Here is a 26892-nt window from a genome sequence, read left to right as displayed (position 1 = left end):
ACTGCGGTACTGCTATATATAACAAATCTCTGAAGTTCCATGGTTTTTCAAGGATGCCGTCCAAAGTGAAAAGTCCCAGATGTATCTGATTAAAAGGTTGAGTTTTTTTTTTTTTTTTGCTGATCCATCTATTCTTTCTTCTACCCTCTTCATCTTTCCTTCATGTTTCCGTCTCCTTTTAGACTTTTGTGTTGATTCACAGTTAATGTTTACGCTTGGAAAGCTGGAAAACCATCATGATCTGCTTGATCTGGCCGTTTATTTTGTCTTCTGCGGCTGAAATGTTTTTGGCTGTCCGGTGTGTAAGGAGTTCACGTCTTTTTAGTGCAGTATCCAAACACTGTTTTGTTTTATAACACCGCCGTCAGGTGGTGTTGTTTAGTCTTTCAGGTTTACGTTGCCAATCGCAACTGTTCTCTGGGATGTTGTTTTTAGACACACCTGCTTTCCGCAAAAACTGGTTAGCCTCTGTATAGTGTCTGATGTTTAGATAACAGCTTATATCAAAGTTATTCTCAAGTTGCAATAACTGCTCTAATAAGCTGTGTGTAGATGGAAACTGTTTTGTGTGACCAATCCAAGACTTGGATGAATGGAAAATGCATCCTTGCAAAGTTCACGCTGTATCAATTATAGTGTTGCTAAACTTGTTTATAGGCGAAGTCCAACTCTCAAAATCTGTAATCGCATCCTGTTTGTGATTGTGTAAACAGATTTGTTGAGTGATTTGATGCTTCCTCAAAGGTGGTCAAAATGTGGTGTAAGATTTTTCATGGAAGTGATTTGTTATGGAAGTGTAAGAAGTTTAAATTTATTCCAGCGCTGTCTGGTTTTGGAGTATGTTGTTATCTGCTATGCCATCTGACTGGGTCGTCTATTTAATCTGATGTGCTTTGATTGGACTGTGTCGGTCGGCGGTTCCTTTCTGTCTGCATTCTTCTCTAGCTTCGGGCCAATCTCTTATGACGATCATGTCTTGGGAAGCTAAGGTCTATTTTCATGATCTTAGAGGTTTTCATTTGAATAAAATTAGCATTGTGAGGAATACTTAATTTACATAACTTCTATAAAAGTAACTGTTAATTAGGAAGGTGGAAATTTGGATTGTATTTAAATGAAAAATAATGTACAATGTATTGGTAGCCATGTTGCTTTTGTCTAGTAGTAGTTTTTTAATTTTTTAATTTTTTATCTTCAGTCTGATTTTGTATGCTGATAAATTCCAGTCAACTGTTCTTAATTTCACACTCAATTATTTTTCTAAGCCAGGTTTCAGAAGAACTAAACTGGACTGTACTAAACCCATTTTTTTATTTGTGACGTCACCTAAAAACACAAAATTCTAGATTATATCTTTAGTCTAAATCCTATTAAAATGGGTAAAACCTTAAAGTCCCCCTGTGGTGAAAACCAATGCTGTTTATGTCTATGTGGTGTTTTTAATATGCTTTAAGACAAACCATGTACAAATGCATAAGAAAAAATTGAAAAAAAATTTGCTGAGTATTTTCTCCTTAAAACTGCATTGAACCAAAGACAGTCTCAAAAACTTGGTTTGAAATAGCTGGTGTTAAATTTCTGACATCACAAACTACCTTGTAACCAATCACGTCAATTTGTGATCGTCAACGAGTGGATCTCTGAGCTGGTGTGAGTGAGTGGAGGCGGGGCTCATTTGAACTGCGTACATAGAACTGCGTATATTAAATGAGGCAAGGGTGTAGAGTTACATTCAAGCTATTTTAAAGCATGAAGAATTTTTTTTTCAAAGAAAAACATTTGAATAAGTAATTTTGGTGATCAAAGATGAGTTTTAAGGGATACAATTATTGACTACAGGGGGACTTTAAAGATTTGTACCTTTAGCCATCATATCAGCTATAAAATAATTACTCAGAAGGTAGGATATACTAGATTGTATTTAAAAATTATTGTACAATTTAATTGTCTTTAACAAGTTTTAGCAATAAATTGGCAGTGCATTTATAATCAGATACGTATATTTGTCCACCATTTTGTTGTATGTTGTCATCATTGAATAATGTTGTCATATTGTCTGTAGCCCCTTCAGACCTCCCAAATTCCCACTGTCATGCCCTCTTCCGTCTCTTGTGTGAAAATTATGTAAGCGCCTCCTCCCACTGCGATAGATCCGGTTGCAGCGATGCCACTCTTGCTCTTCCTCAGCATCCCGAGCTGCAGCGTGAGCACCTGATAATGCTTAATCAGCATCAGTACCCAAGGTCACTCCATTCATTCCCACCTCCGCTGGAGACTCTGCACACATCCAGCCGTTTGACACCTAATCACATCAGCGAAGAATAAATGAATGCTTAAGTGGTGTAGGGCATAATCTGTTTTGGCGGTACTCTGCAAGCCACATGTCCACCCCTCCCAGTACTCGTTTAATTACCTTATAGATGGTGTTCATTCTTGACAGATATGACCCTTTCATTACTTTTTTAATTATCTGTGATAAGTTGTGGTGAAATTGAGGGAGGTTAGGTTTCCAAAAGTCCACAGAAGTCCTCACCACTCCCTTAGCTTGATAATGTTCACATCTCATAACGGGAGTGATGGTTTTTTTGCAGTGCTAAGCCTTTCTATATTTAGCAGACAAGAGCTTCTTGTTGGAGGAGAATTACAAGGAGGAACGCAGTATTGCTCATCACAGCAGGTTCCTATTACGTAACATTCAGAGGTCGCAGCTGTGACGTCATCCGGTTGGAAATGCCTTGGGGCCTCGCTTGTTCAGGTATTCTTGCACTCTGATGGACCCATTTAGTTACATACGTGCGTCAAGGTTACATCATGCATAATTTTAAAGGTTAGTTCACGACATTTAACCCTATTTACACGTTTTGACATCAAGGGATTCTTATCATCATGGGAGTTACCTATTTGGAGGTGTAAACTGGATGAGTGAAATTCTTTGAAGAGATGTTACGATGGCGTATATAGAGGATAGATGGTGCCTTCATTCAGGGTTGTTTGGTCCAGTTTTATAAATGACCTCTTTTGAACCATTTCTTTTTCAAAAGGAACGATCTTTGTTTGTTTAATGTGGCAGTTTTGCACAGAGTGCTTCAGCAATCCTACATTGGACCCTGTGCTTATAACAGATATGGACAATCCTACCTCTTGTAGAACATAGTTTTGGCTTCAGATGGTGTGCCTATGGACAACTCACTAACCGTCGAATGCCTATTGTACATAAATGGTAAGAACTGGCTGAAATCACCAGTTCCAGTGTGATTGTATGGTGTCTACACAGTTTCACAGATTAAATGGCGTCTTACAGTTTCACAGATTGGATGGTGTCTACACGGTTTCAAAGTCAAGGTGCGCAGGTTTCTATCATTCTGTCAGGAAACTGAGTTCCCAGATCGAATCACAAAAGTTTCTAAAGGTCATCAAATCTTTAAAAGATGTTTAAGAGTTTTGTTTGAGAGACCTCTGGGCAAAAAAAGCAATATCCCTGAGCACACCTGTAGATTTCCCTCTGTTCTCAAAGTTGTGTCAGATTTCAGATATTCGTTGAACTCTGGTTAGTCACTGAATCCACTTTATGATTATGGAGATTATCACTCATTAAAGAGACCAGCTGGATAGATGTTTGTGTCCATACTAAGAGTGTTAGACCGCTTTTTATGGTGATCTGACAAAAGTCCGATAATCATTCTTCACGTTTTTGCTGTTCAGATCTGAGAATGAGAGGCATAAGTAATCAGGACAGGTAAGCATAAAAGGTTTGCTTACTTCTGAAGCATGTAGCCGTGTCCTCTGCACTTCCGTTCTATGTTTTTCACATCTAATGGAAAGCATGTCAGTCTTGAGTTTTAAGAACTGGTACTTCTGAAAATGGTTGGCCAGACCAGCATCGGGTTTGTCATGACTAGGAAACAACATTCTGTTGTTGTGGATTCAGGATCCTCAGGGATGATACCAATGGGCTCTGAGGTCTGTCTGGATGAGTTTCTTCGAAACTACCTCCCTCCCAGAGGCACCTAAGCTACTTAGAGGATAACAGTTTCCATGAGCCTCACACCTGAGCTGGGAAGCTGTTTACATTTCCAAAGCCAATAAAAACATGAGGCAGAGCCTTTCACATGACAATGCTTTGTTTTGAGTAGACTCTCAATCCCAGTTATTCTGAGGTTGTTTCATTGAGAATGTCAACTGTGCACTGTGGCGACAAGAGACTTGTTATTAAATTAAATAAAAAAAAATGAAGAGTATGATTAATGTGTACAAATTGGTAAGCTTTGAATGAATCTCCGGTTCATCTCAGTGTGGCTGGGTGGAGATGTTTATGTAAACACCGGAAAAATGTCTATGATAGTGGCAGACCTGCTTAAGTAGAATCAGGAGAGGGTTCAGGAAATGAGCATCTGAGGGCACTTAAGGGCCAAATTACGGTTCCTGGGTGGTTATAGAAATTTACTTGCCAAAAAAGGAGTTGGGACACATAACCACAGAGTGATTCGCCTAAAATAGCACGGAAAACAGCTGGAGTACATGTACTTAAGCTCGACTTGCAGATTTGTAGAACAATCACTTGAACAATGCTGTTATCAGAAAGTCCTTACTGTTTGGCATTTGACCCCATTAGGGTCAATACGCATTAGTCGCTGTCTGAAAGAGTGTTTCCTTTTCTTGCACCCCTCACCAACCTGGTAAAAAAAGGCATTGTATTCAGTAACACAATTGTATCGTTGTCTTAAGCATGTTTAATGTACAAACATGGCATCCCGCAGCTAAGCAGTCAGCTTTATTCTGCCTTCGTACACAAAGGTCTTTCTGTATTGGACTCTTACATACACCCCAAAGTCATGACGACCCTCTGTCCTGGCCCTTCCGTGCTTCTGTTTACAAAAATATTGACATACCCAAAAGGTCATTAAAAACATGTCTTTGTCATTCTCTGTGCTGTAGAGTATTGAAGAAAATACCTTTGTTTAAGCACAAGTAAATGTTCAGGTTTTGCTTATTGATGCAAGAATTATTTTTTTAACTTGATTTTAACCTCTAGACTAGGTTCGAGGCATGCGGCAAAGTGCTGTAAGTAAGTAAAGGAATCCTTCCTGGTGGCAATGGCTATAGTCCCTGGAGAAACTACTTTTGAATGGCTGTCAATGGAGAAAAATACTTTTTACAGATGGTGTAGTTACAGCATTTACCAGTAGGGGCTAACTGGACTGCTAACCAATCACTTGGCCACTTGGTTGATGTACCGATGTATTTCTCCAGTAGGAGGCAGTGAAGTTCTTGTTGTAAAAACAAGACTGCTATCCACTCTTTGAAACTCTTTGTGCTTTCAGATGGAACTTGTGGTTAACCAGTGCAATTTTGCATCACATGGTCGTCTTGCCTTTTCATTTCTTTACTGTTTTTGTTTTTTAGCCCATAGCTATTTTTGCTCATGATCTTTTTAAATCTTTGCAGGAACTTGTCATCCATTTCGGATGCGTGTCTGTGCGCGTTACTATTCATGTATACCTCATTACTTTACATAATGTCTGTCCACACTGATGAAGCTTGTCTCATCATCTTTCATCTCTTTATTCTCCGAACAAAGACCTTGATTAGCTTTTCCTACCCCCGAATCCAAGGATCAAAGGCTCTGGCTCCATAATTACCAACATTCAGAAGCTCTTTCACAAGCTGAATGAAGCCAGTTCTTTCCACTGCTTTATTTTCTAGTTTTTTAAATTGATGTTGCTATGGATTAACAGCTGCATCCCATCTTTAAGTCTATAACCCCCCTACTCCACTTGAAATCATAATGACTATTTATTTAAATCTCTGTAATTGATGGTAACTGAAGGTGACAAATAGTAGTTTTTAATTACCAATATTGATAGGGCTTGTGCCTGATGTGACAAGCTGACCAAAAGATAAAAGACCAAATTTATCTTTACCTAATAAATAAATCAGAAATGTGTTTGACAAAGTTGTTGATTTTGGAATGGACACCAAGCAGTTGATTACTGTTCATTGGTTAATTGGTAATAAAGTTATCAAGTGAAACTGTATCGCTACTCTGTGTAGATTCTGGGGTTTTGTTGGACAGTTTTTGCACAATTGCTTTGGATACATACAAGTTAGAACTGCAGCTACCAACTATTTTGAGACTTTGATTTAATCTGTCGAGACTTCAGGATACGTTTGTACTTTTGTTTGCCCTGTATCTAGATCCTCAAACTAAGCCGAATCCTTCAACCGCTGGAATGCTGCGTGTGCGGTGAAGCCTTTTGAACATGCTACAACACGTCTCGCTGTTTCCTTCATTTTCTGTTTTGCTCACTTTCCTTTTGGCCATTTAACATTACATGTGCATTTTCTCTTTTATAGTCTCTTGGAAGCGTCCTGTTTTTTTTTTTGGTTGAAAATGGGCATAGTGATGTCACGCTTGCACAGAATCCAATTGTAAACCTTCCCGGAATTTGTACGAATTCTGCGTATATTTCAGCCAAAATTGAAATGAAATCTCACTAGAAAGATTGAAAACCGGGTGCTGTAAAAACTGAGGTTTTCTTCTTCATCCATCTCCCTCTTGCTTTCACTGCTCCCTGCCGTGTGTTTTGTTAGCCGAGAGCAGAGTGTGTTGGTGCATGCAGTCGCTCCTCTGCAGGAATGTGCGATAGGATGCGGGACCATGTTAATGATGGCCATCTTCCAAAAATCTCTTCAGGACAGCAGGGGAGATGAGTAGAAGGACATCTAATGGTGTTGCAACAAATTATTTTATGTACTTTGCTAATAAAAAATGGACAATTCATACCAAGAATAAAGAAACAAACACTTACTTTTGAACTATTGACCTATTGGTGACCAGAACAAAAATAGATCTTGTTTTGGAAGTATTGCATCTCATGATTTGTATAATGCTTGGAATGAAACTGTTGAAACACTCCAGTCCAGATCATCAACAATGATTGAAGAAGGACGAACTCCTCCACACATGATCCTTGAGCCACTCTGAATTGAAACTAGCAATCAATTGTTGAGAGATTCTTGAAGCATTTAATGTCTTTTCTCCGATTGCAACAGGATTGTGGGTAGGTTCTTATCTATCTTGTTCATCTCACGTTGCCCTCGGTCTTTCAGCAGGGCTGGATTACTCATCTGCTGGATGCTTTAGCTCCGGGCCTAATGTGCTGTGTCTGAGAGGATTTTTTTCTGTTTGCTTTGTCTAAGAGGAATGTTCGTTGACTTTCTCACCGAACGAGTCGAGCCAGCCTTGTGACCAATCGTATGATCAAGCTTGAGGAAAAAGTACTGGCTGATTTCAAATGTTTGCTCCCTTTTACTCAATTACATTTTATTTTTTAACCTGGCCTGCTCTCATTGAATGATGTGTAACATTTGTTTAATCACTCTAGCCTTGTCTCAAACATGATATCTCATCATACAGTACATCTGTTCCGTTCTATAATTGGTAGTTGGACACATGTGAACATGACTAAATGCCTACGATTGAAAGTAAAGTCTGAAGCGCATCCTGTAAATCAGTGACTTAATTGTGTTATCAGACACGGCAGATGCTGCGACGTTGTTTCAGTTGTCGTGAATTAGGTAGGCTAGTCAGTAAACATCTTGTGAAGTGTGTGGGATCAGATGACAGATAACATTTAACTATGCAAGACCAGCCACTCATGTATTTTTTCAAAAGATTCTCTTGCGCAATATGTGAAGATTACTGAGATAATATGCTATTATTATAATTTTTTTAAACCTTAAGGAACTTTCTAAATGTGGTAATATTACTCATTGTCTGTCGTAAGAGTATGTCAGACTAACACTGCTTCTTTTGTGGTTTTATGATTCACTAGCTTCTAGATTAAATATTTTCCTTTTGGCTTTCATGGAAGACACAAGATTCCAATTACGAAAATTGCTTTTGTAACAACGGTATTATATAAAAATCTTTCCAGTGAGGTATAAATAAAGACTCATTTCACTTCATAGTCAACAACACAAGATCTTTGTGTATTATCTTTTCTGTATTCAGAGGCAGTAAAAGACGGGTTGCACATCCATTTTTTCAGATATTTGTCTTTTGTAAAGTATACTAGTCACCCCTAAATACTAATTTCTATAGCTAAATAATTTTGTTTCACTATCAGCAGTCAAAGTAACGTTTAAACATGTTCCCTCTGCTCTTCTGACAGAAATTTTTGTGTAGTTTGGCTTCTGACACGGTTCAGTGTCAGGCACTTTTTTATTGATAGCCTATTTTCTTATGTTGTTTAACCTTTAAAACATTACTTGGACCCTTGATATGTTTGGCTTTGAGTTTGGAATTGTCCGAAATATTAAATAAATATTAACTTGACCTTTTTAAATGTGGTATTAAAATATTGTAGCTCTTATGAAGGTTTTTTTTTTTTTAACAAACCAGAACAAAGACAAAACAAGTTGTGCATTGACATGTTACCTCAGAATGTCTTGAAATAAGGCTAAATGTTTCCTCTTAAATGTAGTTACGAAGAAGGAACGTCATTCGGAAGATGGTTAGACCACATTGGCCAGAATATAAAACGCACTGAGAGGATCAACAGACAGTAGACCTACAAACTAAACTGCATGTTAACCAAAACACGCCCCGCCCACGTGCGTATGATTGGCTGTCGTTTTGGCGTTAACATATCATGCCCCGCCCATTGCCTGTTCTGATTGGCTGTCCTTTGGTAGAACGAGAACTTTGGAGTAAGAACTTTAGATGCACTGAGTACCTGCCTATATTCTGTGAAAACATCCACGGAGGGGAGAGGGAAAGACCGGTCAGTTCAAAACACTTTGGACTCTCAGTCCAAATTTGTTGATAGCACTTCGGATATGCACTCGCAGAAAACTCCCAGAAACGGATTAAGTTGCAAGATGGTTCTTCAGGCTGTTGGTAAAGTTTTAAGGTGACGTGGCTTTGCTGTTTTTTTGTTTTGTTTGTTTGTTTGTTTGTTTGTTTTTTTCAATCTATTAGATAGTCACACAATTTAGCCTACACTGACAAATTATTTGATTGAAATGTATTCTTAGACTTCCCTACATATTAGATACATGAATGGGGGGCTTTACGAATCTTAAGATTTAAAATGATGTTAATGACAGTGATTAGCATTTTACGCTATAGGACATTTGTTATGGGAATTATTATTAGCACACCATGAAACGCACGCGCGCATTACGATCTCAGATATCAGATTGGTTGAGAAATATTACGTGTCTCATACTTATATATTCATGAGCAAACATGAACCGTTCATTAAAATTGTTCGAAATCTTCGCGCACTTGCACCTGGTAATTATTCTCGTGAAATAGATAATGAGTGCCTAGTGGGGAAAACATGATCGATAGATGGATAGATAGTGATTTGAAGAAATTATGCTGTATGCCTATGTGAGTTTTGAGTATTTTATGCCGTCTGTGTGTGGCTTTTTTAACCTCTTTGGGAGCCAAAAAATGATTTTTTTATTTTTTTCATTATTTTTGTATAACTGCATTTAAACATTAGCATGCTTTTAATATGATAGAAGGGGGTAAAACAGTATTTTAAGTGTGTGAGTGAGGGGTGGCTTACAAAGACCCCCCTCTTCCCCCACCTCTCTGTTGTGATGCTGGTGCTGTGTTTAACACAATACTGTCACACACTCTTCATGCCTAGAAGGTAGTACAAACTTGGCTAAACACACTCATCCAAAGACCAGCAAATTTACTTTAGCATTAATGCTAAAGGTCACCAGGTTTGTTTGAAACAATTATAAGTGCTATATAAAAAAGTTTGAAGCAAATATAAATTCATCCTGACACTGACAGGTTAATGTTAATGTTACTGTGATGTTACATTAATCAAGACTACTGCAAGAACTATGCCAATACATGTTGGTGCTTACATTATTTAGTGCTGGGCAACGATGAATCGCATCCAAAATAAAAGTTTGTGTTTACATAATATATGTGTGTGTACTGTGTATAGTTATTTTGTGTATATAAGTACACACACATGCATGTATATATTTAAAAAAATGTTATTTATATATAAAATATTTATATATAACATAAATTATGTATAAATATACAGTAAATACATGCAAATATATCTTACATATATACATGCACATGTGTGTATTTTTATATATATACAAAAAATAATTATACACAGTACACACACATATATTATGTAAACAAACTTTTATTTTGGATGCGTTTAAACGTTGGCCAGCACTAATATATATATATATATATATATAAAGAGCAAAAGATACAATGCAGATACAGGTAGATGCTGGATTGTTTTACTGCTGTTTACTGATTTCCAAATTGTAGTTTTAGTATGAATGGAAACTTAGATGTTTCCAGCCCTGTTCTCTGAGTTTTGTTCGAGTCAGAATGATTTAGGGATGTTTAGATGTTTTGGCTGCTGCAGATGCTGGATGAGATTTCGCACAGTGTGTGTTGCATAATGTCAAGCCTCATGCATAGTTAATCTTTGAGATTCTGAACAGCACACTGCATTTAATAATTGCTTTTAGATGTTTACTTGGCAATGTAGTTAAGTGTTTAATTGCTTCAGTTCCCTAAAGAACTTGTGAACCTTATTTATTTCAACCATTTGAGGATAACAAGAGAATGTTTCACATGGTTTAAGACACTTCCAACAAACACATTGTGTTTTAGACAAACATCATGTTGTTTAATATTTAAAAATTAATCACTAGAGGTCAATGGAGACTGATTTTGATAAAACCAAAAAATCCATGGAAAGGAATGCATTTGAGGATCCAGAACACTGTTATGTCAGTTGTTGTTTTTTACACGAAGAAACAGTTTGTGCATCCAAAAATCTGAACGCACATTGTTTTATTTTAGCCTTCCCAGGGTTTCGTCATTTTCCAGGAAGCGCTGTTTTCGTGAATTATGTGGCGCAGGGCAAATTCTCAAGCCATTAGCTAGTTTATTTTAGGAGAAAGAAAAACTTTCTAGCTGCCAGCGGCCCTCCTTTTACACACACACTTCATGCCCACTCAGAGTTTCCCGCAGATATCTTTGCCATAAAAGGCATTGTAGTTTCAAACTCTCAAACCAAGCCAAGGTTTCGACCAAAGACCTGTATCATCCACTCAGCAGCAGAAAACCATCTGTGTTTGTGCACCGAACACTAAACTCACGTGTCACAACAGTCTTACAGACAACCATTCTTGGCTCCACTTTGGTAGTGTTCACACTACAGTTAAATATGGTGTCACTCCACTTGTGAGTTTGGTTGCGTTCAGACAGAGGCGTGTGTTTTGACTTATTAGCAAAGAATACTTTGCTTGGGAACATAGGGAGCATCGATGCTCCATGGTGGGACTTTTTAGGGAGTGAACATTTCAGTGCACTGGAAGGACTTTGCAATTGACAGTTCTTAAAATGTCAGACTCCCTGATCAGTGCCCTGACTACTGAACTAGGGAGATGATTGAGACGCACCCTCAGTTTCTGCGAGAGAGCGCCCCCTGGCTTCAAGTATGAATGAAACATACATTGCATGAGTGTTTAGTGACCCATAATCTTTACATCACCTCATTTTAGATAAGAATAAATCATTCAGGCTTAGACTATTTTGTCTCTTTGAATTTAAATCTATAGATTTATTCACATTGGCCCATGAAAACCTATGTGAACACATTTGCCCAAAAAAAGTATGGGCAACAAATTTACGTTTTATTAAAAGTATTCTACGCCCATGGCTATAGTGTTTACTGTGTTAATGTTGTGTGTTCAGGACTGACTGAATGCATTTTGGGGAAGTCAATCCAACATGTACATGTAGTTGTCACTCCCAAAAAAGGCTGGATCCAAACTGGAGCTGACATAATCATTAGAAACAGAAAAGCAAATGAAGAACAATTAGTGTCGCTGCTGTTCATAACATGGCAAGCAATAGATAGTCATGCGCCTTTGAGCTAATATAATTGGAGGACAAGGTTATGAGATGTATTATGTGAATGCTTGGCTAAAGAGATGTGTTTTTAGTCTAGATTAAGCTTGCTGCGATAGTCAGTGTTGTGTTCAGCCGCAACACCGCTTACATCACTTGCACACCACAGCACCGCCATTTTGATTTTTTTATAGGAATAAAAATAATTTTGTTTAGTTAGAAAATAGACACTACAATTGAAAAATAAATGCGTCTACTCAATGCAACATGAGTCGAACAAGAGTCGCAGCACAGATCAGCAGCAGGAGTGAGGCGATGACGGAAGATTTGGTTTCAAAACGAAATGTAAAAGGGCCTATTTGGCAATATTTTTGATTTAATCCAAATGCTAATAAGGAGTTTTGAGCTAAAATGGTTTTAAAAGTCTTAAATTCTGATGCCTTTGTTCGTAACCACTCCTCAAGCCCGATTTGGCCCGCTTTGGACCAAGGTATTCGTCGGGCCAAAAACACCTGGCCGTTGGCCCTGAGGAAGCCCCGGCGAGGCCCGATCAAGCCCCGGAAGTGGAAAATTGGGGTTACATGATCATATTTTCTTGAACTGGTAAGAACTCTAGCAGCTGCATTTTGGACTAGCTGTTACCTCAGAGTGTACGTATATATAACCTTTAAGAAATCGTATTCTCTTTCTATTAAATTCTGTCCTTTATTAGTCAGCGGAGGAATGTGTTTTGAAGAATGTTTCAAAGATTCTGAGAGATGTTCGGATCTTTCAGCTGGGCTCAAGACTCATTCATAATCTTAGATGGACCTGACAGCTGCCTGCTTGCTTGCTGGCTTCACTCTCACTTGCTATTGCTTGACCCTCCAGTGTTTATCCTTTATGCTGATCCTAGATCAGTAGTGAAGGTTCTTTGATAATAAATTGGTTTTACTTTATTTTGATGGTTTAAATATTCTGTTGACTAGAGGTAACGTTGCACCTACATGCCAACTAACTCTCTTTAGACAGAGTGTTAGTAGAGTTTTAGTAGACTGGTAGGGTAAAGATTAGTAGAATAAGTTAACTTGCAAAGTTACTTATTGTCAGTAGAATGTCAGTTGGGGAGCATCAAAATAAAGAGTTAGCAGATATTAGCTATCTACTAATATTCTAATGAGAGTTAGTTGCATCGTTACTTATAGTCAACAGAATGTCTAAAGTGTTACCAATTTTATTTGAAATATGGAAAGTGAAGCTCATCCTAGTTTAGAATAATTTCATGAACTGAACTGGATGTTTCATTTTCTGCTCAACCGATTTCACTATGTGAAACTATTTTACTATGTGCCAATTTTGTATTTATTCGTATGATATGGATACAGAAACATAACATTTTTTGAAAAAAATGAAGGTCATACACCCTGTCCGACAGTGGGACGTGTAAGCAACATCATACGCAAATGTACTGTGATTCATACAAAATCATACATTAGCCACCCATTCACCAATATGTAAAATGTTTATGAATTTCCCTGAGTGTTTTGGTAACACTATCCACTATGATGCTAGTTTCTGGGTGGTTGCTAGTACGTTGTCCCTCTGCTAGGTCTCTGTTATTCTGGTTTCTATATGGTTTGGGTCCATTCTTCAGTGTAAGATTGTTGGATGTCATTTGTCATATAGCCTAAGCCATCCTGATCATTCAGGTATCAATGTCCATGGCACATGGGCAGAATGAGTTTTGCAAAGTTTATTGGCTCAATGTAATAATGAGGTGGCTTGTTGTTATAAGGGCAGTTTGTCTGTTGAAAGAGGAACAAGAAATAACCTCCTTTTTTTTGTTCTGTCTATATTTCCTTCATTTTTAGAATTTTTCAGTATCTTTGACCACAAGCAGTAAATTAGCTCATTGTGTGAATTCCCTTGGTGATTTATCTTCATTCTATTTCCTGTTTTACCCAGAACACTAATCATGTGTAGTTAAATGGAATGACATGCAACTAAAATTGAAGTTTACCAGACTTCCCACGCTCCAATGATGTTTGATCAGACCGCGCTCCGCGATTAACCCTTTTAGACCTTTGACACGAGTCAATTCAAGACCTTGATATGGATGATAAGATCTTTCCCGCTCGGAAGCAATCCAGAATCCCGCTAATCTCACAAACCGTTCCTTTTGTCTTGGCTTCAGTTTAAAAACACTGTTTATGGACTTTGGTCTCTGCGATAAGTCCTCTTCCTGCTCCGATGATGGAGTGTTGTGTGTGGGAAAGAGGAAAAGGTGAAGGTGGTCAGAAACTTGAGGTTTGGGAAGAGGGAATGTTTACAGTGCTGAGAGACTTGAACAGGATATCAAGTTGGTGGGTGAGCAATAAATTCGATTCCTTTGTCCGAAGCAAAACACTGATTTAAGGCTGCAAGGAAGAAAAGAGTTAAAATGAGCGAGCAGTAAAGAGAAACTCTACCTAATTTGTTCACATAAACATAATAAACCAAATAGGGGTCGAAGCGAGCGCAAGGAAAGGATGTAAATTCTTTATAACCCGTCCTTGCCTGTGCTCTTGTTATTAGCTGTTTAATGACCCCTATAACCTTTGTCCCAACCAGCTGCGGGATCTGCCACAGCAATGCGATTCTGGCATTTACGTGTTAAAACTAGCACTGGAAGTCTGTTTTGACACAGGAGTTTGAAACAGACAAGAAATGTGGTTTACTCCAAAGAAGCGGAGATGTAGGACCACTTTGGGAAGTTTTTTCAAAGTGTTTGGAAGTTCTTACACTTTCTTGTCTGGGTCGATTTATTGTTTCTATGAGGTTTACATATACAATGACTTGAATGGCCTCTTTTAAACAAAAAATAAAATAATGTTAAGCCTTTTTTTATGATTTACAAATTTAAATCATATAGTAAAATTTTCAGTATTAATAGTATTAATTTTATAAATTAAGAATTTTAAATGAGTAAAAAAAAACTAGAGCTTAAAAACATTTTGTATAAATTTTAATGGGACAAGACAATGGACCCTTTAGTTTGTGAATCGTATTCATAAATAAAATAAAAATGAAATGAAAATGTTTAAATTTGGGAATACGTATCACATAAACTAAATGGTAAGATTTATAGAAAACAAATTTTAAGCTCCATTTTTTTTTAGGAGGCCTAAAGTTCTGAAAACAAAACATAAAGAAAGAAAAAAGAAAAGAAAACTCCTTAATGACATTCATAAAAACTTTCTTTTTTTTTTACCATTTTACTACTTATTAATATTCAAAAAATCTTTGTCTACCAAGTAATGTGGTGCAGCCAACATGCGTCACCAACAAAACAATTAAGGAAATAGAGAGGATCATAGAGAGGATCTCTGCAGACACTCATGACTGTGTGTCAAGCCTCTTAAAATATCAGATCATTTTACTTTTGGGCTATCTTACTTCAGTTCAAAATGTCATGTGTGAATCCCCAAAAACTCATATTTATGAATAAGGAAGCATTTCATGATGTTTGTAAAAAAGTAGTTTTTTACATTAAATAATGCATTTTAAAATGTAATAAATTAATAAATAAGATGTGTACACCTCACATATATGTAAGGTGTAAGAAAAATGTTTGAACATTTTAGTAGTTACACCATATGTCATTTTTAAATGTTTGAAAACCTGTGTATTTGGTACCACTACTGACAACGAGACAAACGCACTTCAACTTTGTTCAACTCCATGCATCTCATCTTAACGTGTCTCTCTTCTCCCGTCTTGCAGGAAATCCAAAACGAAGCCCAATGGAAAGAAAGCACCCGCTGAAGAGAAGAAGCACTACTTGGAGCCAGAGTACACAAAAGTGCGGGTCATGGACTTCGACCTGAAAGATTTGGTGGCGCTTCCCACCAGAGAGATAGACCTCAACGAATGGCTCGCCAGCAACAGTGAGTTCCTAACCAAACATTATGGCTGTTATGAGTGTTTGCCCTGTATTTTGAGGCTGAGAGTCTTTGTCCGTCTTCAAAAATAACCTTCTGTCAGTCAGGAGTTTGTAAATCAGTCACATTTTAGTGTGTGTGTGTGCAAAGTACACAAAGCCATTACTGAGCACCACCTTCTTAAATTGTTATTGCTGTGAAAAGAGAGAATTTGAAGGAATAGTTCACTTCAAAATGAAAATTCTGCCATCATTTACCAAACAATTGATGTACCCCATTGACTTCCATGGTATTTGTATTCCTACTATGAAAGTCAATGGGGTCCATCAACTGTTTTTAACGACATTCTTCAAAATATCTTCCTTTGTGTTCAGCAGAACAAATAAATTCACACATGTTTGAAACAATTTGAGGGTGAGTAAGTGATGACAGAATTTTCATTTTTAATTGAACTATTCCTTTAATTATGAGCCAAATTATTTCTGAAACTAATGAGATGGAACAACAGCAACAACAACAAAATACCAGAGACTGCAACAACAACGGCAAACATTAAACCGTTCACGTTTGATGTTAGCATTTTGCTAAGCTAACAACAGGATAGTTGAATAAAAAAAATAACAACAGTACAAACAAATTTCTTTATGAACCAAATTTTATTTCCTGTTAAAAAGTAAATGTAAAAAACAAAACAAAAAAAAGAGTTAACTAAGGGACTGGTCAAGTCAAGTCAAGTATATTATAGCGCTTTTCACAATACAGATTGTATCAAAGCAGCTTCACAGTATTAAATCAAAATAACACAACAAGGTTTGTTTCTAGTGGAAAAAACGTCCACGTTTGGTAAGGCTGATCAATAGTATTTATTGATTGATTAAATTAAATTAAATATCCCCAACTGAGCAAGCCAAAGGCAACAGTGGCAAGGAACCGAAAAACTCCATCAAGTGACCTAATGGAGAAAAAAAAAAAACAAGTAATAAAAACTCAGTGAGTGTTTTAGCGCAATTTTCTCACGTCATGGGATCACAACACTAAGAGATAGTAAATCTTTTCCTGGATTTTTTTTGTGCGTTCCCGAGATTAGACCTTCCTTAACATAATGCCGAAAACCCGAAGTCTCTAGGTGGTCTGGTTGAGGAGTAGATAGAAGTGCAAGATTGGTGCGCACAGACAGAACAGAAATCATGAGTTAACAATCGCAATTTTGTCCGGTGGAAAATTGCGCTAAAAACCTTGGGAGAACCCAGGCTCAGTCGGGGGCCAGTTCTCCTCTGGCGTTTATGAACTAGAGGCCGGATTTAACTGTAAGATTAAAAATATTATATGAATGCCTGGCTGAAGAGATGCGTCTTTAATCTAGTTTTAGACTGGGTTAAACAACAAACAGTATCAGGAAGGCTATTCCAGAGTTTTGGAGCTAAATGTGAAAATGCTCTCCCTTTGGTGGATCTGGATATCCTAGGTATGACCAAAAGCCTCGATTTTATTGATCTTAAAGAGCGCGATGGATTATAGGGCGATAGAAGATCCGTTAAATAGACTGGAGCTAAGCCGTTAAGGGCTTTATAAGTCAGTAGCAATACCTTGTAATTAATACAGGACTTTATAGGTAACCAATGTAGTGATGATAAAATCGGTGTTATATGATCATATTTTCTTGATCTAGTAAGAACTCTAGCGGCTGCATTTTGGACTAACTGTAGCTTGTTTATTGAGGATACAGGACAACCAGCTAATAAAGCATTACAGTAATCTAGTCTCGAGGTCATGAATGCATGAACTAGCTTTTCTGTATCAGAAACTGATGGCATATTACGTAGCTTAGCAATGTTTCTAAGGTGGAAAAAGGCTGTTTTTGTAACATATGAAATATGATTTTCAAAAGACAGGTTGCAGTCTAGTATAACACCCAGGTCTTTTACTGTAGAGGATAAAGTTACAGGACATCCTACAATGTTAAACTTGTATTGTGAGAGGTTTTGTGGGCGTTTTTTTTAACCGATAAGTACCTCTGTCTTGTCTGGATTTAATACGCGCCATCCAATCTTTTATATCTTTAACACACTCTGTCAGTTTAGATAATTTAGCGTTTTCATCCGGCCGTGATGAAATATATATTTGAGTGTCATCAGCATAAGAATGGAAACTAATTCCATGTTTCCTTATAATATTTCCAAGTGGCATCATATATATTGAGAATAATAGAGGGCCCAACACAGATCCCTGCGGCACTCCATAGTTTACTGAAGTTATGATAGATTTTTCTCCATTTAAATGATAGCGGTCAGATAGGTATGATTTGAACCAGCTTAATGCTTGTCCTTGAACACCAGCATAATTTTGTAGTCGATCTAAGAGTATTGTGTGATCTATAGTATCGAACGCAGCACTAAGATCAAGTAAAACTAGTATTGAGATACAGCCTTGGTCAGAAGCTAAAAGTAAGTTTACATGTCAACATAAATGTCAACTAAAATGTAAAACTTTTTATGCATTTTGACTGTTTGTTTACATGACAACGGCGTTTTGGGAACATGTTTCAAAGTGCAAGTTTTTGAAAACGGTCTCCATGTTAACAACAAAAATGCGGATCTCTGAAGACGATAACGTCATGCACATGCACATGCGTATTACGTGTTCAGTCTATAGTGTTTCATCACCATCTAAATGGCCTGGCAGCAGAATACAGGGTTTTCAGTCGTTTTTGCGAATCCGTGTGAATGGGGATCGTTTTCACAATAGTGTCGCCTGTACGCGGAAAACTCTAAGGAAAAACGTCTCCGATTTAAGGATATCGTTGTCGTGTAAACGTACCCTAAATATGGTCCTTAGCGTTAGTGATTTGAACAAACCCCTAACCTTAAGTATAAATCCCTAACCAGAATGACTTCTAAGTGACTGGACTTATTATTTTCACCTGGCGAACAATAAAACGTTCAAGTTTGATCTTAGTATTTTGCTAAGCTAATGACAGGATAGTCAAATAAAAGCAAACACAAATGATGTTTAAAATTATACATTTTTAATTGCAAAAATTTGAGTATTGGATAAAACAATTGTTTATAATCAACATTTCTCTTGCCTCAGCCACCAACTTGAATTTTTTTTCACTAAGCTTATTACAATGTATTTTGGGATTTCCTGCTAAAATGAGGCATCTTATGAGGCACCATGATTAATTTGCTACGTTTTTGAACAGACTTCATGCTATGACAGTGATGCCATAAACACTTCCTTCATAGGAAGTTCTTAAGCTTTAGTGATTGTGAAATATCAGTGAATGTCTTGTCACAACTTCGCTGAATGTCTTTTCTTTTGTCCTTTGCAGCAACAACCTTCTTCAATCTCATAAATCTGCAGTATAGCACAATCTCAGAGTTCTGCACAGGGGACACATGTCAAGCCATGACGGCCTGTAATACGTAAGTCCTTTCATTTTCATTTCTCTTTCTCTGTTTCGTATGTCTTGGGGCGAGAATCAGAAACCTTCTTTTTACGAGAACTGCATTTGAAGGCCAGATCCCGGATCAGCACGCTGGCTTTGTAAGAATCTGGGTTTGTAGGTCTGATTCGGGTTAATGCATGACTGGAATGAAAGCTGACACACATTTTACTGAAGCCAGTGCTTGTTTGGCTTTCAGATGTGTTTTGAACGAGAGAATACAAGGGAACTATTCTCAGAATTAGAGGTTTTGTAACTTTGTTTGAGGCGGAACCAATTAAATTAACTTAAAAGCCTATAGTTAAATGTTCCCACAGGCTGAATGGGTGTTAAAGAATTAATTGTGACAACATTTACCTTTCAGCTTTAGTCTCTTGACCAACTCTGTGAAAGTAGCCTAATACTTACTTTTTACTCATTTTAAAGAGTAAAGAGTAAAATATTGTGTGATTTCAATTTCCCAGAATGGATTTTGCGCTTTCTCCTTACCTAGACTTTTAACAACTTCTCTATACTCTATCACAAGTATCAAGAAAATCCAGAGAACAGGATGTATTTTACCTAATAACTTAAATAACAACACAAATAATAACAAAAATAAAAATATTATATATATTTAGTTATAGTTATAGTTATATTTATTTTTAATAGCAACTATTATTATCCTATAATGACATTTAAATGTGTTTATTTGAAGAATTTGTAATGTTACTATAAGAAATATTTGGTGTCCCCAACACTGCTGTCTTTTCCATCTCACCGAGCATTTTAGAGAACAACTGAATTTCTATAAAATAGTTCAAGCTCGATTGTGATGGAAATGAGATGCTACAGAGAAGTACATCCCTGCCAGATAGTGAGAAATGTCATCCATTTTAAGAATTTTTTACTGAAATTACAAAAATGCTCTGTAATTGAGTATTTCTTCACACAGTTAATTGACTTATTGAACGTTTTCTCAGAATAAGTGTAATATCATAACCGTCACACACAATATCAATAATCCACCCTCATGCATTATACCAAAATCCATTTAAAGGTTGATAAAGGTTTTTAAGGAGACCTATGTCTTTTTTCAAAGTCTTGATGTTGTTTTTGGGGTCTACTAGAATAGGTTTTCATATTCAAAAATGTAAAAATAAAATAAAAAACACATTATTTATCACATATTTAACAGTGTTGCAGCTCCACTCTTCCCAGTCTGTCAGTAACGCTCTAGTTCCTGTCTCTATGAGCAAAGCACAATGCGCTCTGATTGGTCAACTGGAGCAGTGTGTTGTGATTGGTCAAGCTTTTTGAGCGTGTTTGGGAAATGTCCCACTCCTTACCATAACCACCAGTTTCAACACAACTAACGCACCTCAACCAGGCCTCATATGATTTATTATGCGTATGCCTTTGGCAGGAATGAATTATTTAAATGAGGAATATTGTGACGTGTTTGTTCCCGGCAGAAATCTCATGACTACAATGGAGGCGTTTCAGGGAGTTCAGAATCAGTGACACTGATATAGAGAAAAACTCCTGCTGGGTTCACTGTGATTTGTAACTTTGCAGACGTTTTTCATGCTCAAACAGCAACATTACACTAAAGAATGTTAAAAATGTAAAAAAGCATAATAAGACCCATTTAACACTGATTGTAAAACGGTTTGAAAACGTATAATTTTGAAAATGAAGCATTCAAAAAATGCCCCAATTGTAGAATCACTCGAACAGAAAGTCCCACGAGTAACCATGTTGACTTTTAAAATCTTTGCTCAACTCGTTTGCCCTGTTTGGCCGGAGCGAGTCCTGGGTGTGAGTCGCTAAACTCCTCATTTACACACTGACCCGTAGAACCACATGCTTGACTATTCATGGACAAGATTTACCAACACACAGAACACTAACAATTGCGCACTAACCCCAGGCATACCACGGAGGGCAAGGATGGGTGCGCTCAAAACACAAGCCTTATTTCAGTCACCGCCAGCTTTACAATTGATAAATCAATTACTGATGAAAAGACTGGGAAGAAAGAATGGACAAATAGACCTGATGTTCTGTCCCTCCATTTATGATTTAGTGCCGAGTTATGTGGTTATATGCTGAGGTATTTTATTAGTATGATTATTGGGTGTTTCTTCAGTCATGGACACGGGTTGGTTTATTTTTTTTATTTTTTATTTTCCTTTCTTTAAATTACATTTATTTTTTATTATTTTCAAATTCTTTTTATGCATAAATGTTGTCTTATTGGCTCAGACTTTCAATCTTAAACTATAAAAAAATATTTAACTATGATAATCTGAACAGTGAAAAATGACAAGTGAGACAAGTGATCTGTAAGGAGCTTAAGGTAAACATAATTGGTGAAAAGCATATTTTTAAATGTGAAAATTTTGATAAAAAAAAGAATTGATAAAGTTTTTTTTGTTTTTTTTTTGGAAACATAAAATGCTGGCTATAAAATTAGCCTTAAAAAGACAAATAATTTGGCCATTTTATTCCAAAAAATGTTTATAATGTAGTTTTCACCACTTAATTTTATTAAACAAACAACTGATTTAAAAAACACTGGTGAAAATGTTTGTAACGTTTCAAAAAATGACAATTCTTCTCTAATGCATGTAGAGACTGTTGGACATTTGTAGATAAATTTGATTATTTTTTTATTTATTTTTTCAAACGCCCATAGTTGAAGAAACACCCTAAAATGTTTTCTACTTGTACTATTGCATAAATTGTGAAAAAAAAAAAAAAAATCCTGTTTCCAATGGTTTGTTTTCAGTGGGCATTTTTACACTAAATAAAAAATATATATAAATAAACAAAGGTGTTGTAGAGTTTTGTACAGGTATGTTTAGTAGTACTTGCAGTTATGAAATTAACTGCCGCCATTTCCACTCTGAATTGAATCTGTAACTCTCCACTTTACTCCACTTTAGCTTACACTGACCGTTTTCTCACTTAAAGGGATAGTTTCATTAAAAATTTAAATTCTGTAATCATTCACTCATCTCATGTTGTTCCAAACCCGTAAGACTTTTGTTCATGTTTGGAACACAAATGAAGATATTTTTAATGAAATCTGAGTGATTTCTATCCCTCCATTGACCGCTAAGCAACTACCACTGTAACGCCCCAGAAATGTAGTAAAGGCATCATAAAATTAGTCCATGTGACTCTTGTGGTTTGACCTCCATTTTATGAAGTGACTCGAGTGCTTTGTTTGTGTTCCGAAGATGAACAAAAGTCTTACAGGTTTGGAACGACATGAGGGTGAGTATTAATGACAAAACTTTCATTTTTGGGTTGTATCCCTTTAAACAAGTGATCTTTATTTCATCCGTTTGGTTCATGTTTGGTCATGCGTTGAATGCATCAGGTCACTGGGTCCTTGCATGGTGTACGGTCAGTTATGCGGACAGTTTGCATTCCAAGAGATTTGTAATGTCTACACCCAACCCCCCACCCCCCGAACCCACGCTACCCTCCCAAACTGAGCAATCCTCCTTAAAAAAGGTGATAGCAGCCACATTCCAGTTGTTTTAAACCGTAAACTGTTGTTCACTTTGTCCTAATGTGTTGGAAATGTGACTCACAAGAAGTGAATTTTAATTTTAGTTTGTCGTCTTTTTCACAGAATATACTACTGGTATGATGAAAGGGGGAAGAAGACGAAGTGCACAGCGCCTCAGTATATTGACCTCGTAATGACTTTCGTGCAGAAATTAGTGACGGACGAAGAAATCTTTCCCACAAAATATGGTGTGTATAATTACTGCCCTCTAGCAGTCGTAATAGAGAACTACACGATTTGAGATTTCAACGTTTGCAGTAAAAGCCCTTAGATCAGTGGCGCCCTCTAGTGTTCATAGAGTAGAATGAGCTTTGTGAAAATAACTGATCTGGGCTTTCTCCTTGATTTACTTTTTTCTCTTGCAAGAAATAGCCATGTATATAATAGAATAGGATCATGGTAAAAACGATCCCTTTATGAGGAATTAAAAAAAATAGAATTATGATTTATAAAAAGTAATTTAATAACAACTTGGTTTAAGGTGTCCGTTTTACAGTGTAATTATGCATTTAAGTACTGTGTAATAATAATAATTAGCTACATGTATTTACTATAGGATTAGGGGTTGGTTTAGGGTTAGTTGCATGTAATTATGCATAATTTATAGTTATTACTACAGTAAATACATGTGTAACAAGGACACTAAAAATGAAGTTTTTGTAGTCATAGTATAGTGTAGTTTATATTATTTAAACAAACTTAATTTTATGTAAATATTTAATGCTTTATTTATTTTTAATTCACTGACATTTGATTTAATTTCAAACAATAAATTAAATGAATCATTTGAGTTTTAATTAAACCTGATTATTTTAATAGAGTTTTTATTTACTTTTTTCTAAATTATATAAAAATTATAAACCATAACTGACATTAGTCATTTGTGAATAATTTGTGAATAAAACATTATTTTTAATGAACAATATTTAATGAAATAAAATCAATAAAACAAAAACAAATGCTAACTATCTCAATTCCCTTTCAGGCAAAGCCTTTCCCAACTCGTTCGAGTCCCTGGTGAAGAAGGTGTGCCGGTTCCTGTTCCACGTGTTGGCGCACATTTACTGGTCGCACTTTAAAGAGACCGTGGCTCTGGAGCTGCAGGGACACTTGAACACACTGTACGCACATTTCATCGTCTTCGTCAGGGAATTCAACCTGATCGACCCCAAGGAGACCTGCATCATGGACGACCTGTCGGAGGTGCTGTGCGCCCCCCTGCCCCCCCTCCCACACAATCACGTGACCGAGAGATGAGCCGATCGCAGACCTGACACAACTCCTCGGAGGAACATGACAGAAAAGAAAAGCGGGAGGCCTCCTTGGACGGGCCCCTCCATCACTTTTCCCTCACCGTGTTAATGTGAACTGATCAAAAGGATGGGACGGGGGACCGCTGGTCTGCAGGTCCTGTACCAGCACAGATTGGTGTGAATGTTTAACAGGACAAACAATCTGTCAACATTATCATTTATATAGGAACATTTTATATTTTCATTTGCTTTTTATTATTATTATTTTTGCGCATAAGCCCTTGGAGGTTTTGTTTTCTTTTAGGGAATGGTATTTCAGCTCGACTCTCATCAGTGCCTTAGATATATAGCTAAGGTATTGTTTGTTTATATGCAACACTGTTTAGAACATGATCCTTGACCTCTGGCTCCCCCTTGTGGAGGGAGTGACGTCACGCACCGACTGACTTTTTATGATCTCTGCAGCCTTATTTCACCTTTCTCTTTCATATTCCAGCCATCATTCATTGTCCATTTTCCTATACGTTATCTAAATAATTTCCAGCGGTTCAAAAATGTATTCTTTAGCCTTTCAAGATTATGTAAAAAGGGTGTGATGGTTTGAATGATGCTTTAGAGAAAGTCTGGACTTGTGTGTAGGTTTCTGACAAGGATACCACCCCGACTGCAACATGCCCACATCTGGGACACGTGGATTCCACACGGCCCAGATGTGGGCCGGATCTGGGCCGACACTATGTTGCTGTCTGGGATATCCGCAATGTCTGCTCGCTCGGAGAGATGATGCAGACTGGGACAAATATTTGTTGCATGGCAGTTGACTTGCTGAGTTGTATTGATGAGAGAGCACATTCTCCATTATTTTTTTATTTCACTTTTTATCTTTCTTTTTTTAAATGATCAGAGGTCATGAATATTGTGGCAGAAAATGCACATTAAGCCCCCCCACCCCCCCAAGAAATAGATTGTAACAATATATATATATATATTAAAAAAAAAATCACAATAATTGCCTTTAGCGAGAGAGCATCTCTCCTCCTTAATTAATTTATTTTTACTTTTTTATCTATTTGCAGAGTTCTTCTGTTCTTGCTTTCTTTTTATGTATTTTAATTATCTAAGTTAAAAGCCACTTAATATTTTAGGCTCTGCAAAACATAATCAAATAAAAACAAGAAATGCCACTTTACCTCTGTGTTGCGTTCACTTCATTAATGAGACGGTTCGGGTGAATGGAAAAAGTCCTCGATGAATCGGCATCCTTGGGAACTTGGTGAGGTTAGTTCAGATTTGAAACGTGCACACATGAAGAAATTGTTTTGTGAAGAGTCATTTAAGATTACGTTCAGACTGCCAGCAGAAGAAGACACAAAGACAGACTAAAACCGTGTGTAAACATCATTGTAGAAAGATTTGATTATGGAGAAAATCCTGAGCAGTGATGCCCATGTTGCTTCTTTTTTGTTGGACAGGAAAGTGAGTTCAGAAAGTGAATCGACGTAGGTGATAAGATATAGGTAGATAAGCTATACGATAAGATAAGATGCCTTTATTGGCATTCAGAATACAATGAAATTACGAAGTTAAAGGGATAGTTCACCCAAAAATTAAAATTAGCCCATGATTTACTCACCCTCAAGTCATCCTAGGTGTATATGACATTCTTCTTTGAGACGAATACAGTCAGAGTTATACTAAAAAATGTCCTGGCTCCTCCAAGCTTTATAATGGCAGTGAATGGCCTTTTGAAGTCAATAAAAGTGCATCTATCCATGATAAAAGTGCTCCACACTGCTCCGGGGGTTAATAAAGGCCTTCTGAAGTGAAGCGATGCGTTTGTGTAAGAAAAATATCCATATTTCAAACTTTATAAAGTAAAATAACTAGATTCCGGCCAAACGAACATACGGATTACACTTATATGGAGCGAATTATGTGCCATAATTAAACAAACAAATCCAGCATTTTGCAAACAAACTCGATCTACTTCGCAAAGGGAAACTCGACTCGCAAACAAACTCAATCTGCTTTGCAAAGGAAAACTCGACTTGCAAACAAATAGAAAGCAATGTGCAAGTACAAAGGTCAGTTTGAGTGAAAATGCAGTGGAGTAGCAAATATGTATTGTGTTTTACAAATATAAATAAATGAGCCAAGATAATACTTAACAAATAAATACAAACCATCCAACAAATTGCATTTAACCTTTGAACAAATACCAAATCTAGTGCATACAAATGCATATCTGTCTGTTATGATTGTGAGACACTTGGCTTTTTATGAGATCTCTCGGCTCGATTTTCTCACAAATGCAGTTGAGCAACTTCCTCTTCTAAAACAGTAGATGGCGCTAAACTAGGGGATTAATTTAGCGCTAGTCTCCCGGGAGAAGCACTGATTTGAAACTTGTCTTTGCCTACAGCTGAGGAAAATGACTGGTGAACGGGTGTTTCTCTGTCTTATTTGATCTATAATTAACCTTTCTGAGGTTTTCTTTTGCAAAATGTTTTTAGTCGTATGGAGCTCCTTTATGATGGATTGATGCACTTTTATGATGGATTGATGCACTTTTATGATGGATAGATGCACTTTTATGATGCATTGATGCACTTTTATGATGGATAGATGCACTTTTATTGACTTCAAAACAGAAATAGTCATTCACTGCCATTATAAAGCTTATAAAACAGCTAATATTGCCCACAACCCATTGCGTGCGAGAGGGAGGAGCTTTGAGATCATGCAAACCATAGATATCCATATAAGGCTAGATGTCTTACGGCGGAGTCTCGAACGGAATCACCGGC

The 26892-nt window shown here is 36.9% G+C and overlaps 1 protein-coding gene across 4 annotated transcripts in view; it reads left to right on the top strand.

Annotated features, from left to right (window-relative positions):
* Positions 1–25273, top strand: part of mob2a (MOB kinase activator 2a) — a 52057-nt gene extending 26784 nt beyond the window's left edge. For 3 of the 4 annotated variants that reach the window (XM_081355786.1, XM_081355785.1, XM_081355784.1), the window contains exons 2-5: positions 15665–15828; positions 19154–19247; positions 22896–23020; positions 23818–25273. In XM_081355786.1, coding sequence (XP_081211912.1) covers positions 15665–15828; positions 19154–19247; positions 22896–23020; positions 23818–24089 — 655 coding nt within the window. In that variant the 3' untranslated portion in view covers positions 24090–25273. Of the gene's footprint in view, positions 1–8715; positions 8916–15664; positions 15829–19153; positions 19248–22895; positions 23021–23817 lie in introns of those variants that run through there. The other variant, XM_081355783.1, reaches the window with a different exon arrangement.
* The last annotated feature ends 1619 nt before the right edge of the window (positions 25274–26892 follow it).

This window comes from Scardinius erythrophthalmus (assembly GCF_964197995.2).
Source record: "Scardinius erythrophthalmus genome assembly, chromosome: 24".
Classification (NCBI taxonomy): domain Eukaryota; kingdom Metazoa; phylum Chordata; class Actinopteri; order Cypriniformes; family Leuciscidae; genus Scardinius; species Scardinius erythrophthalmus.
The sequence above is the reverse complement of the archived record's forward strand: the minus strand, read 5'-3'. Positions and strand labels throughout refer to the sequence as shown.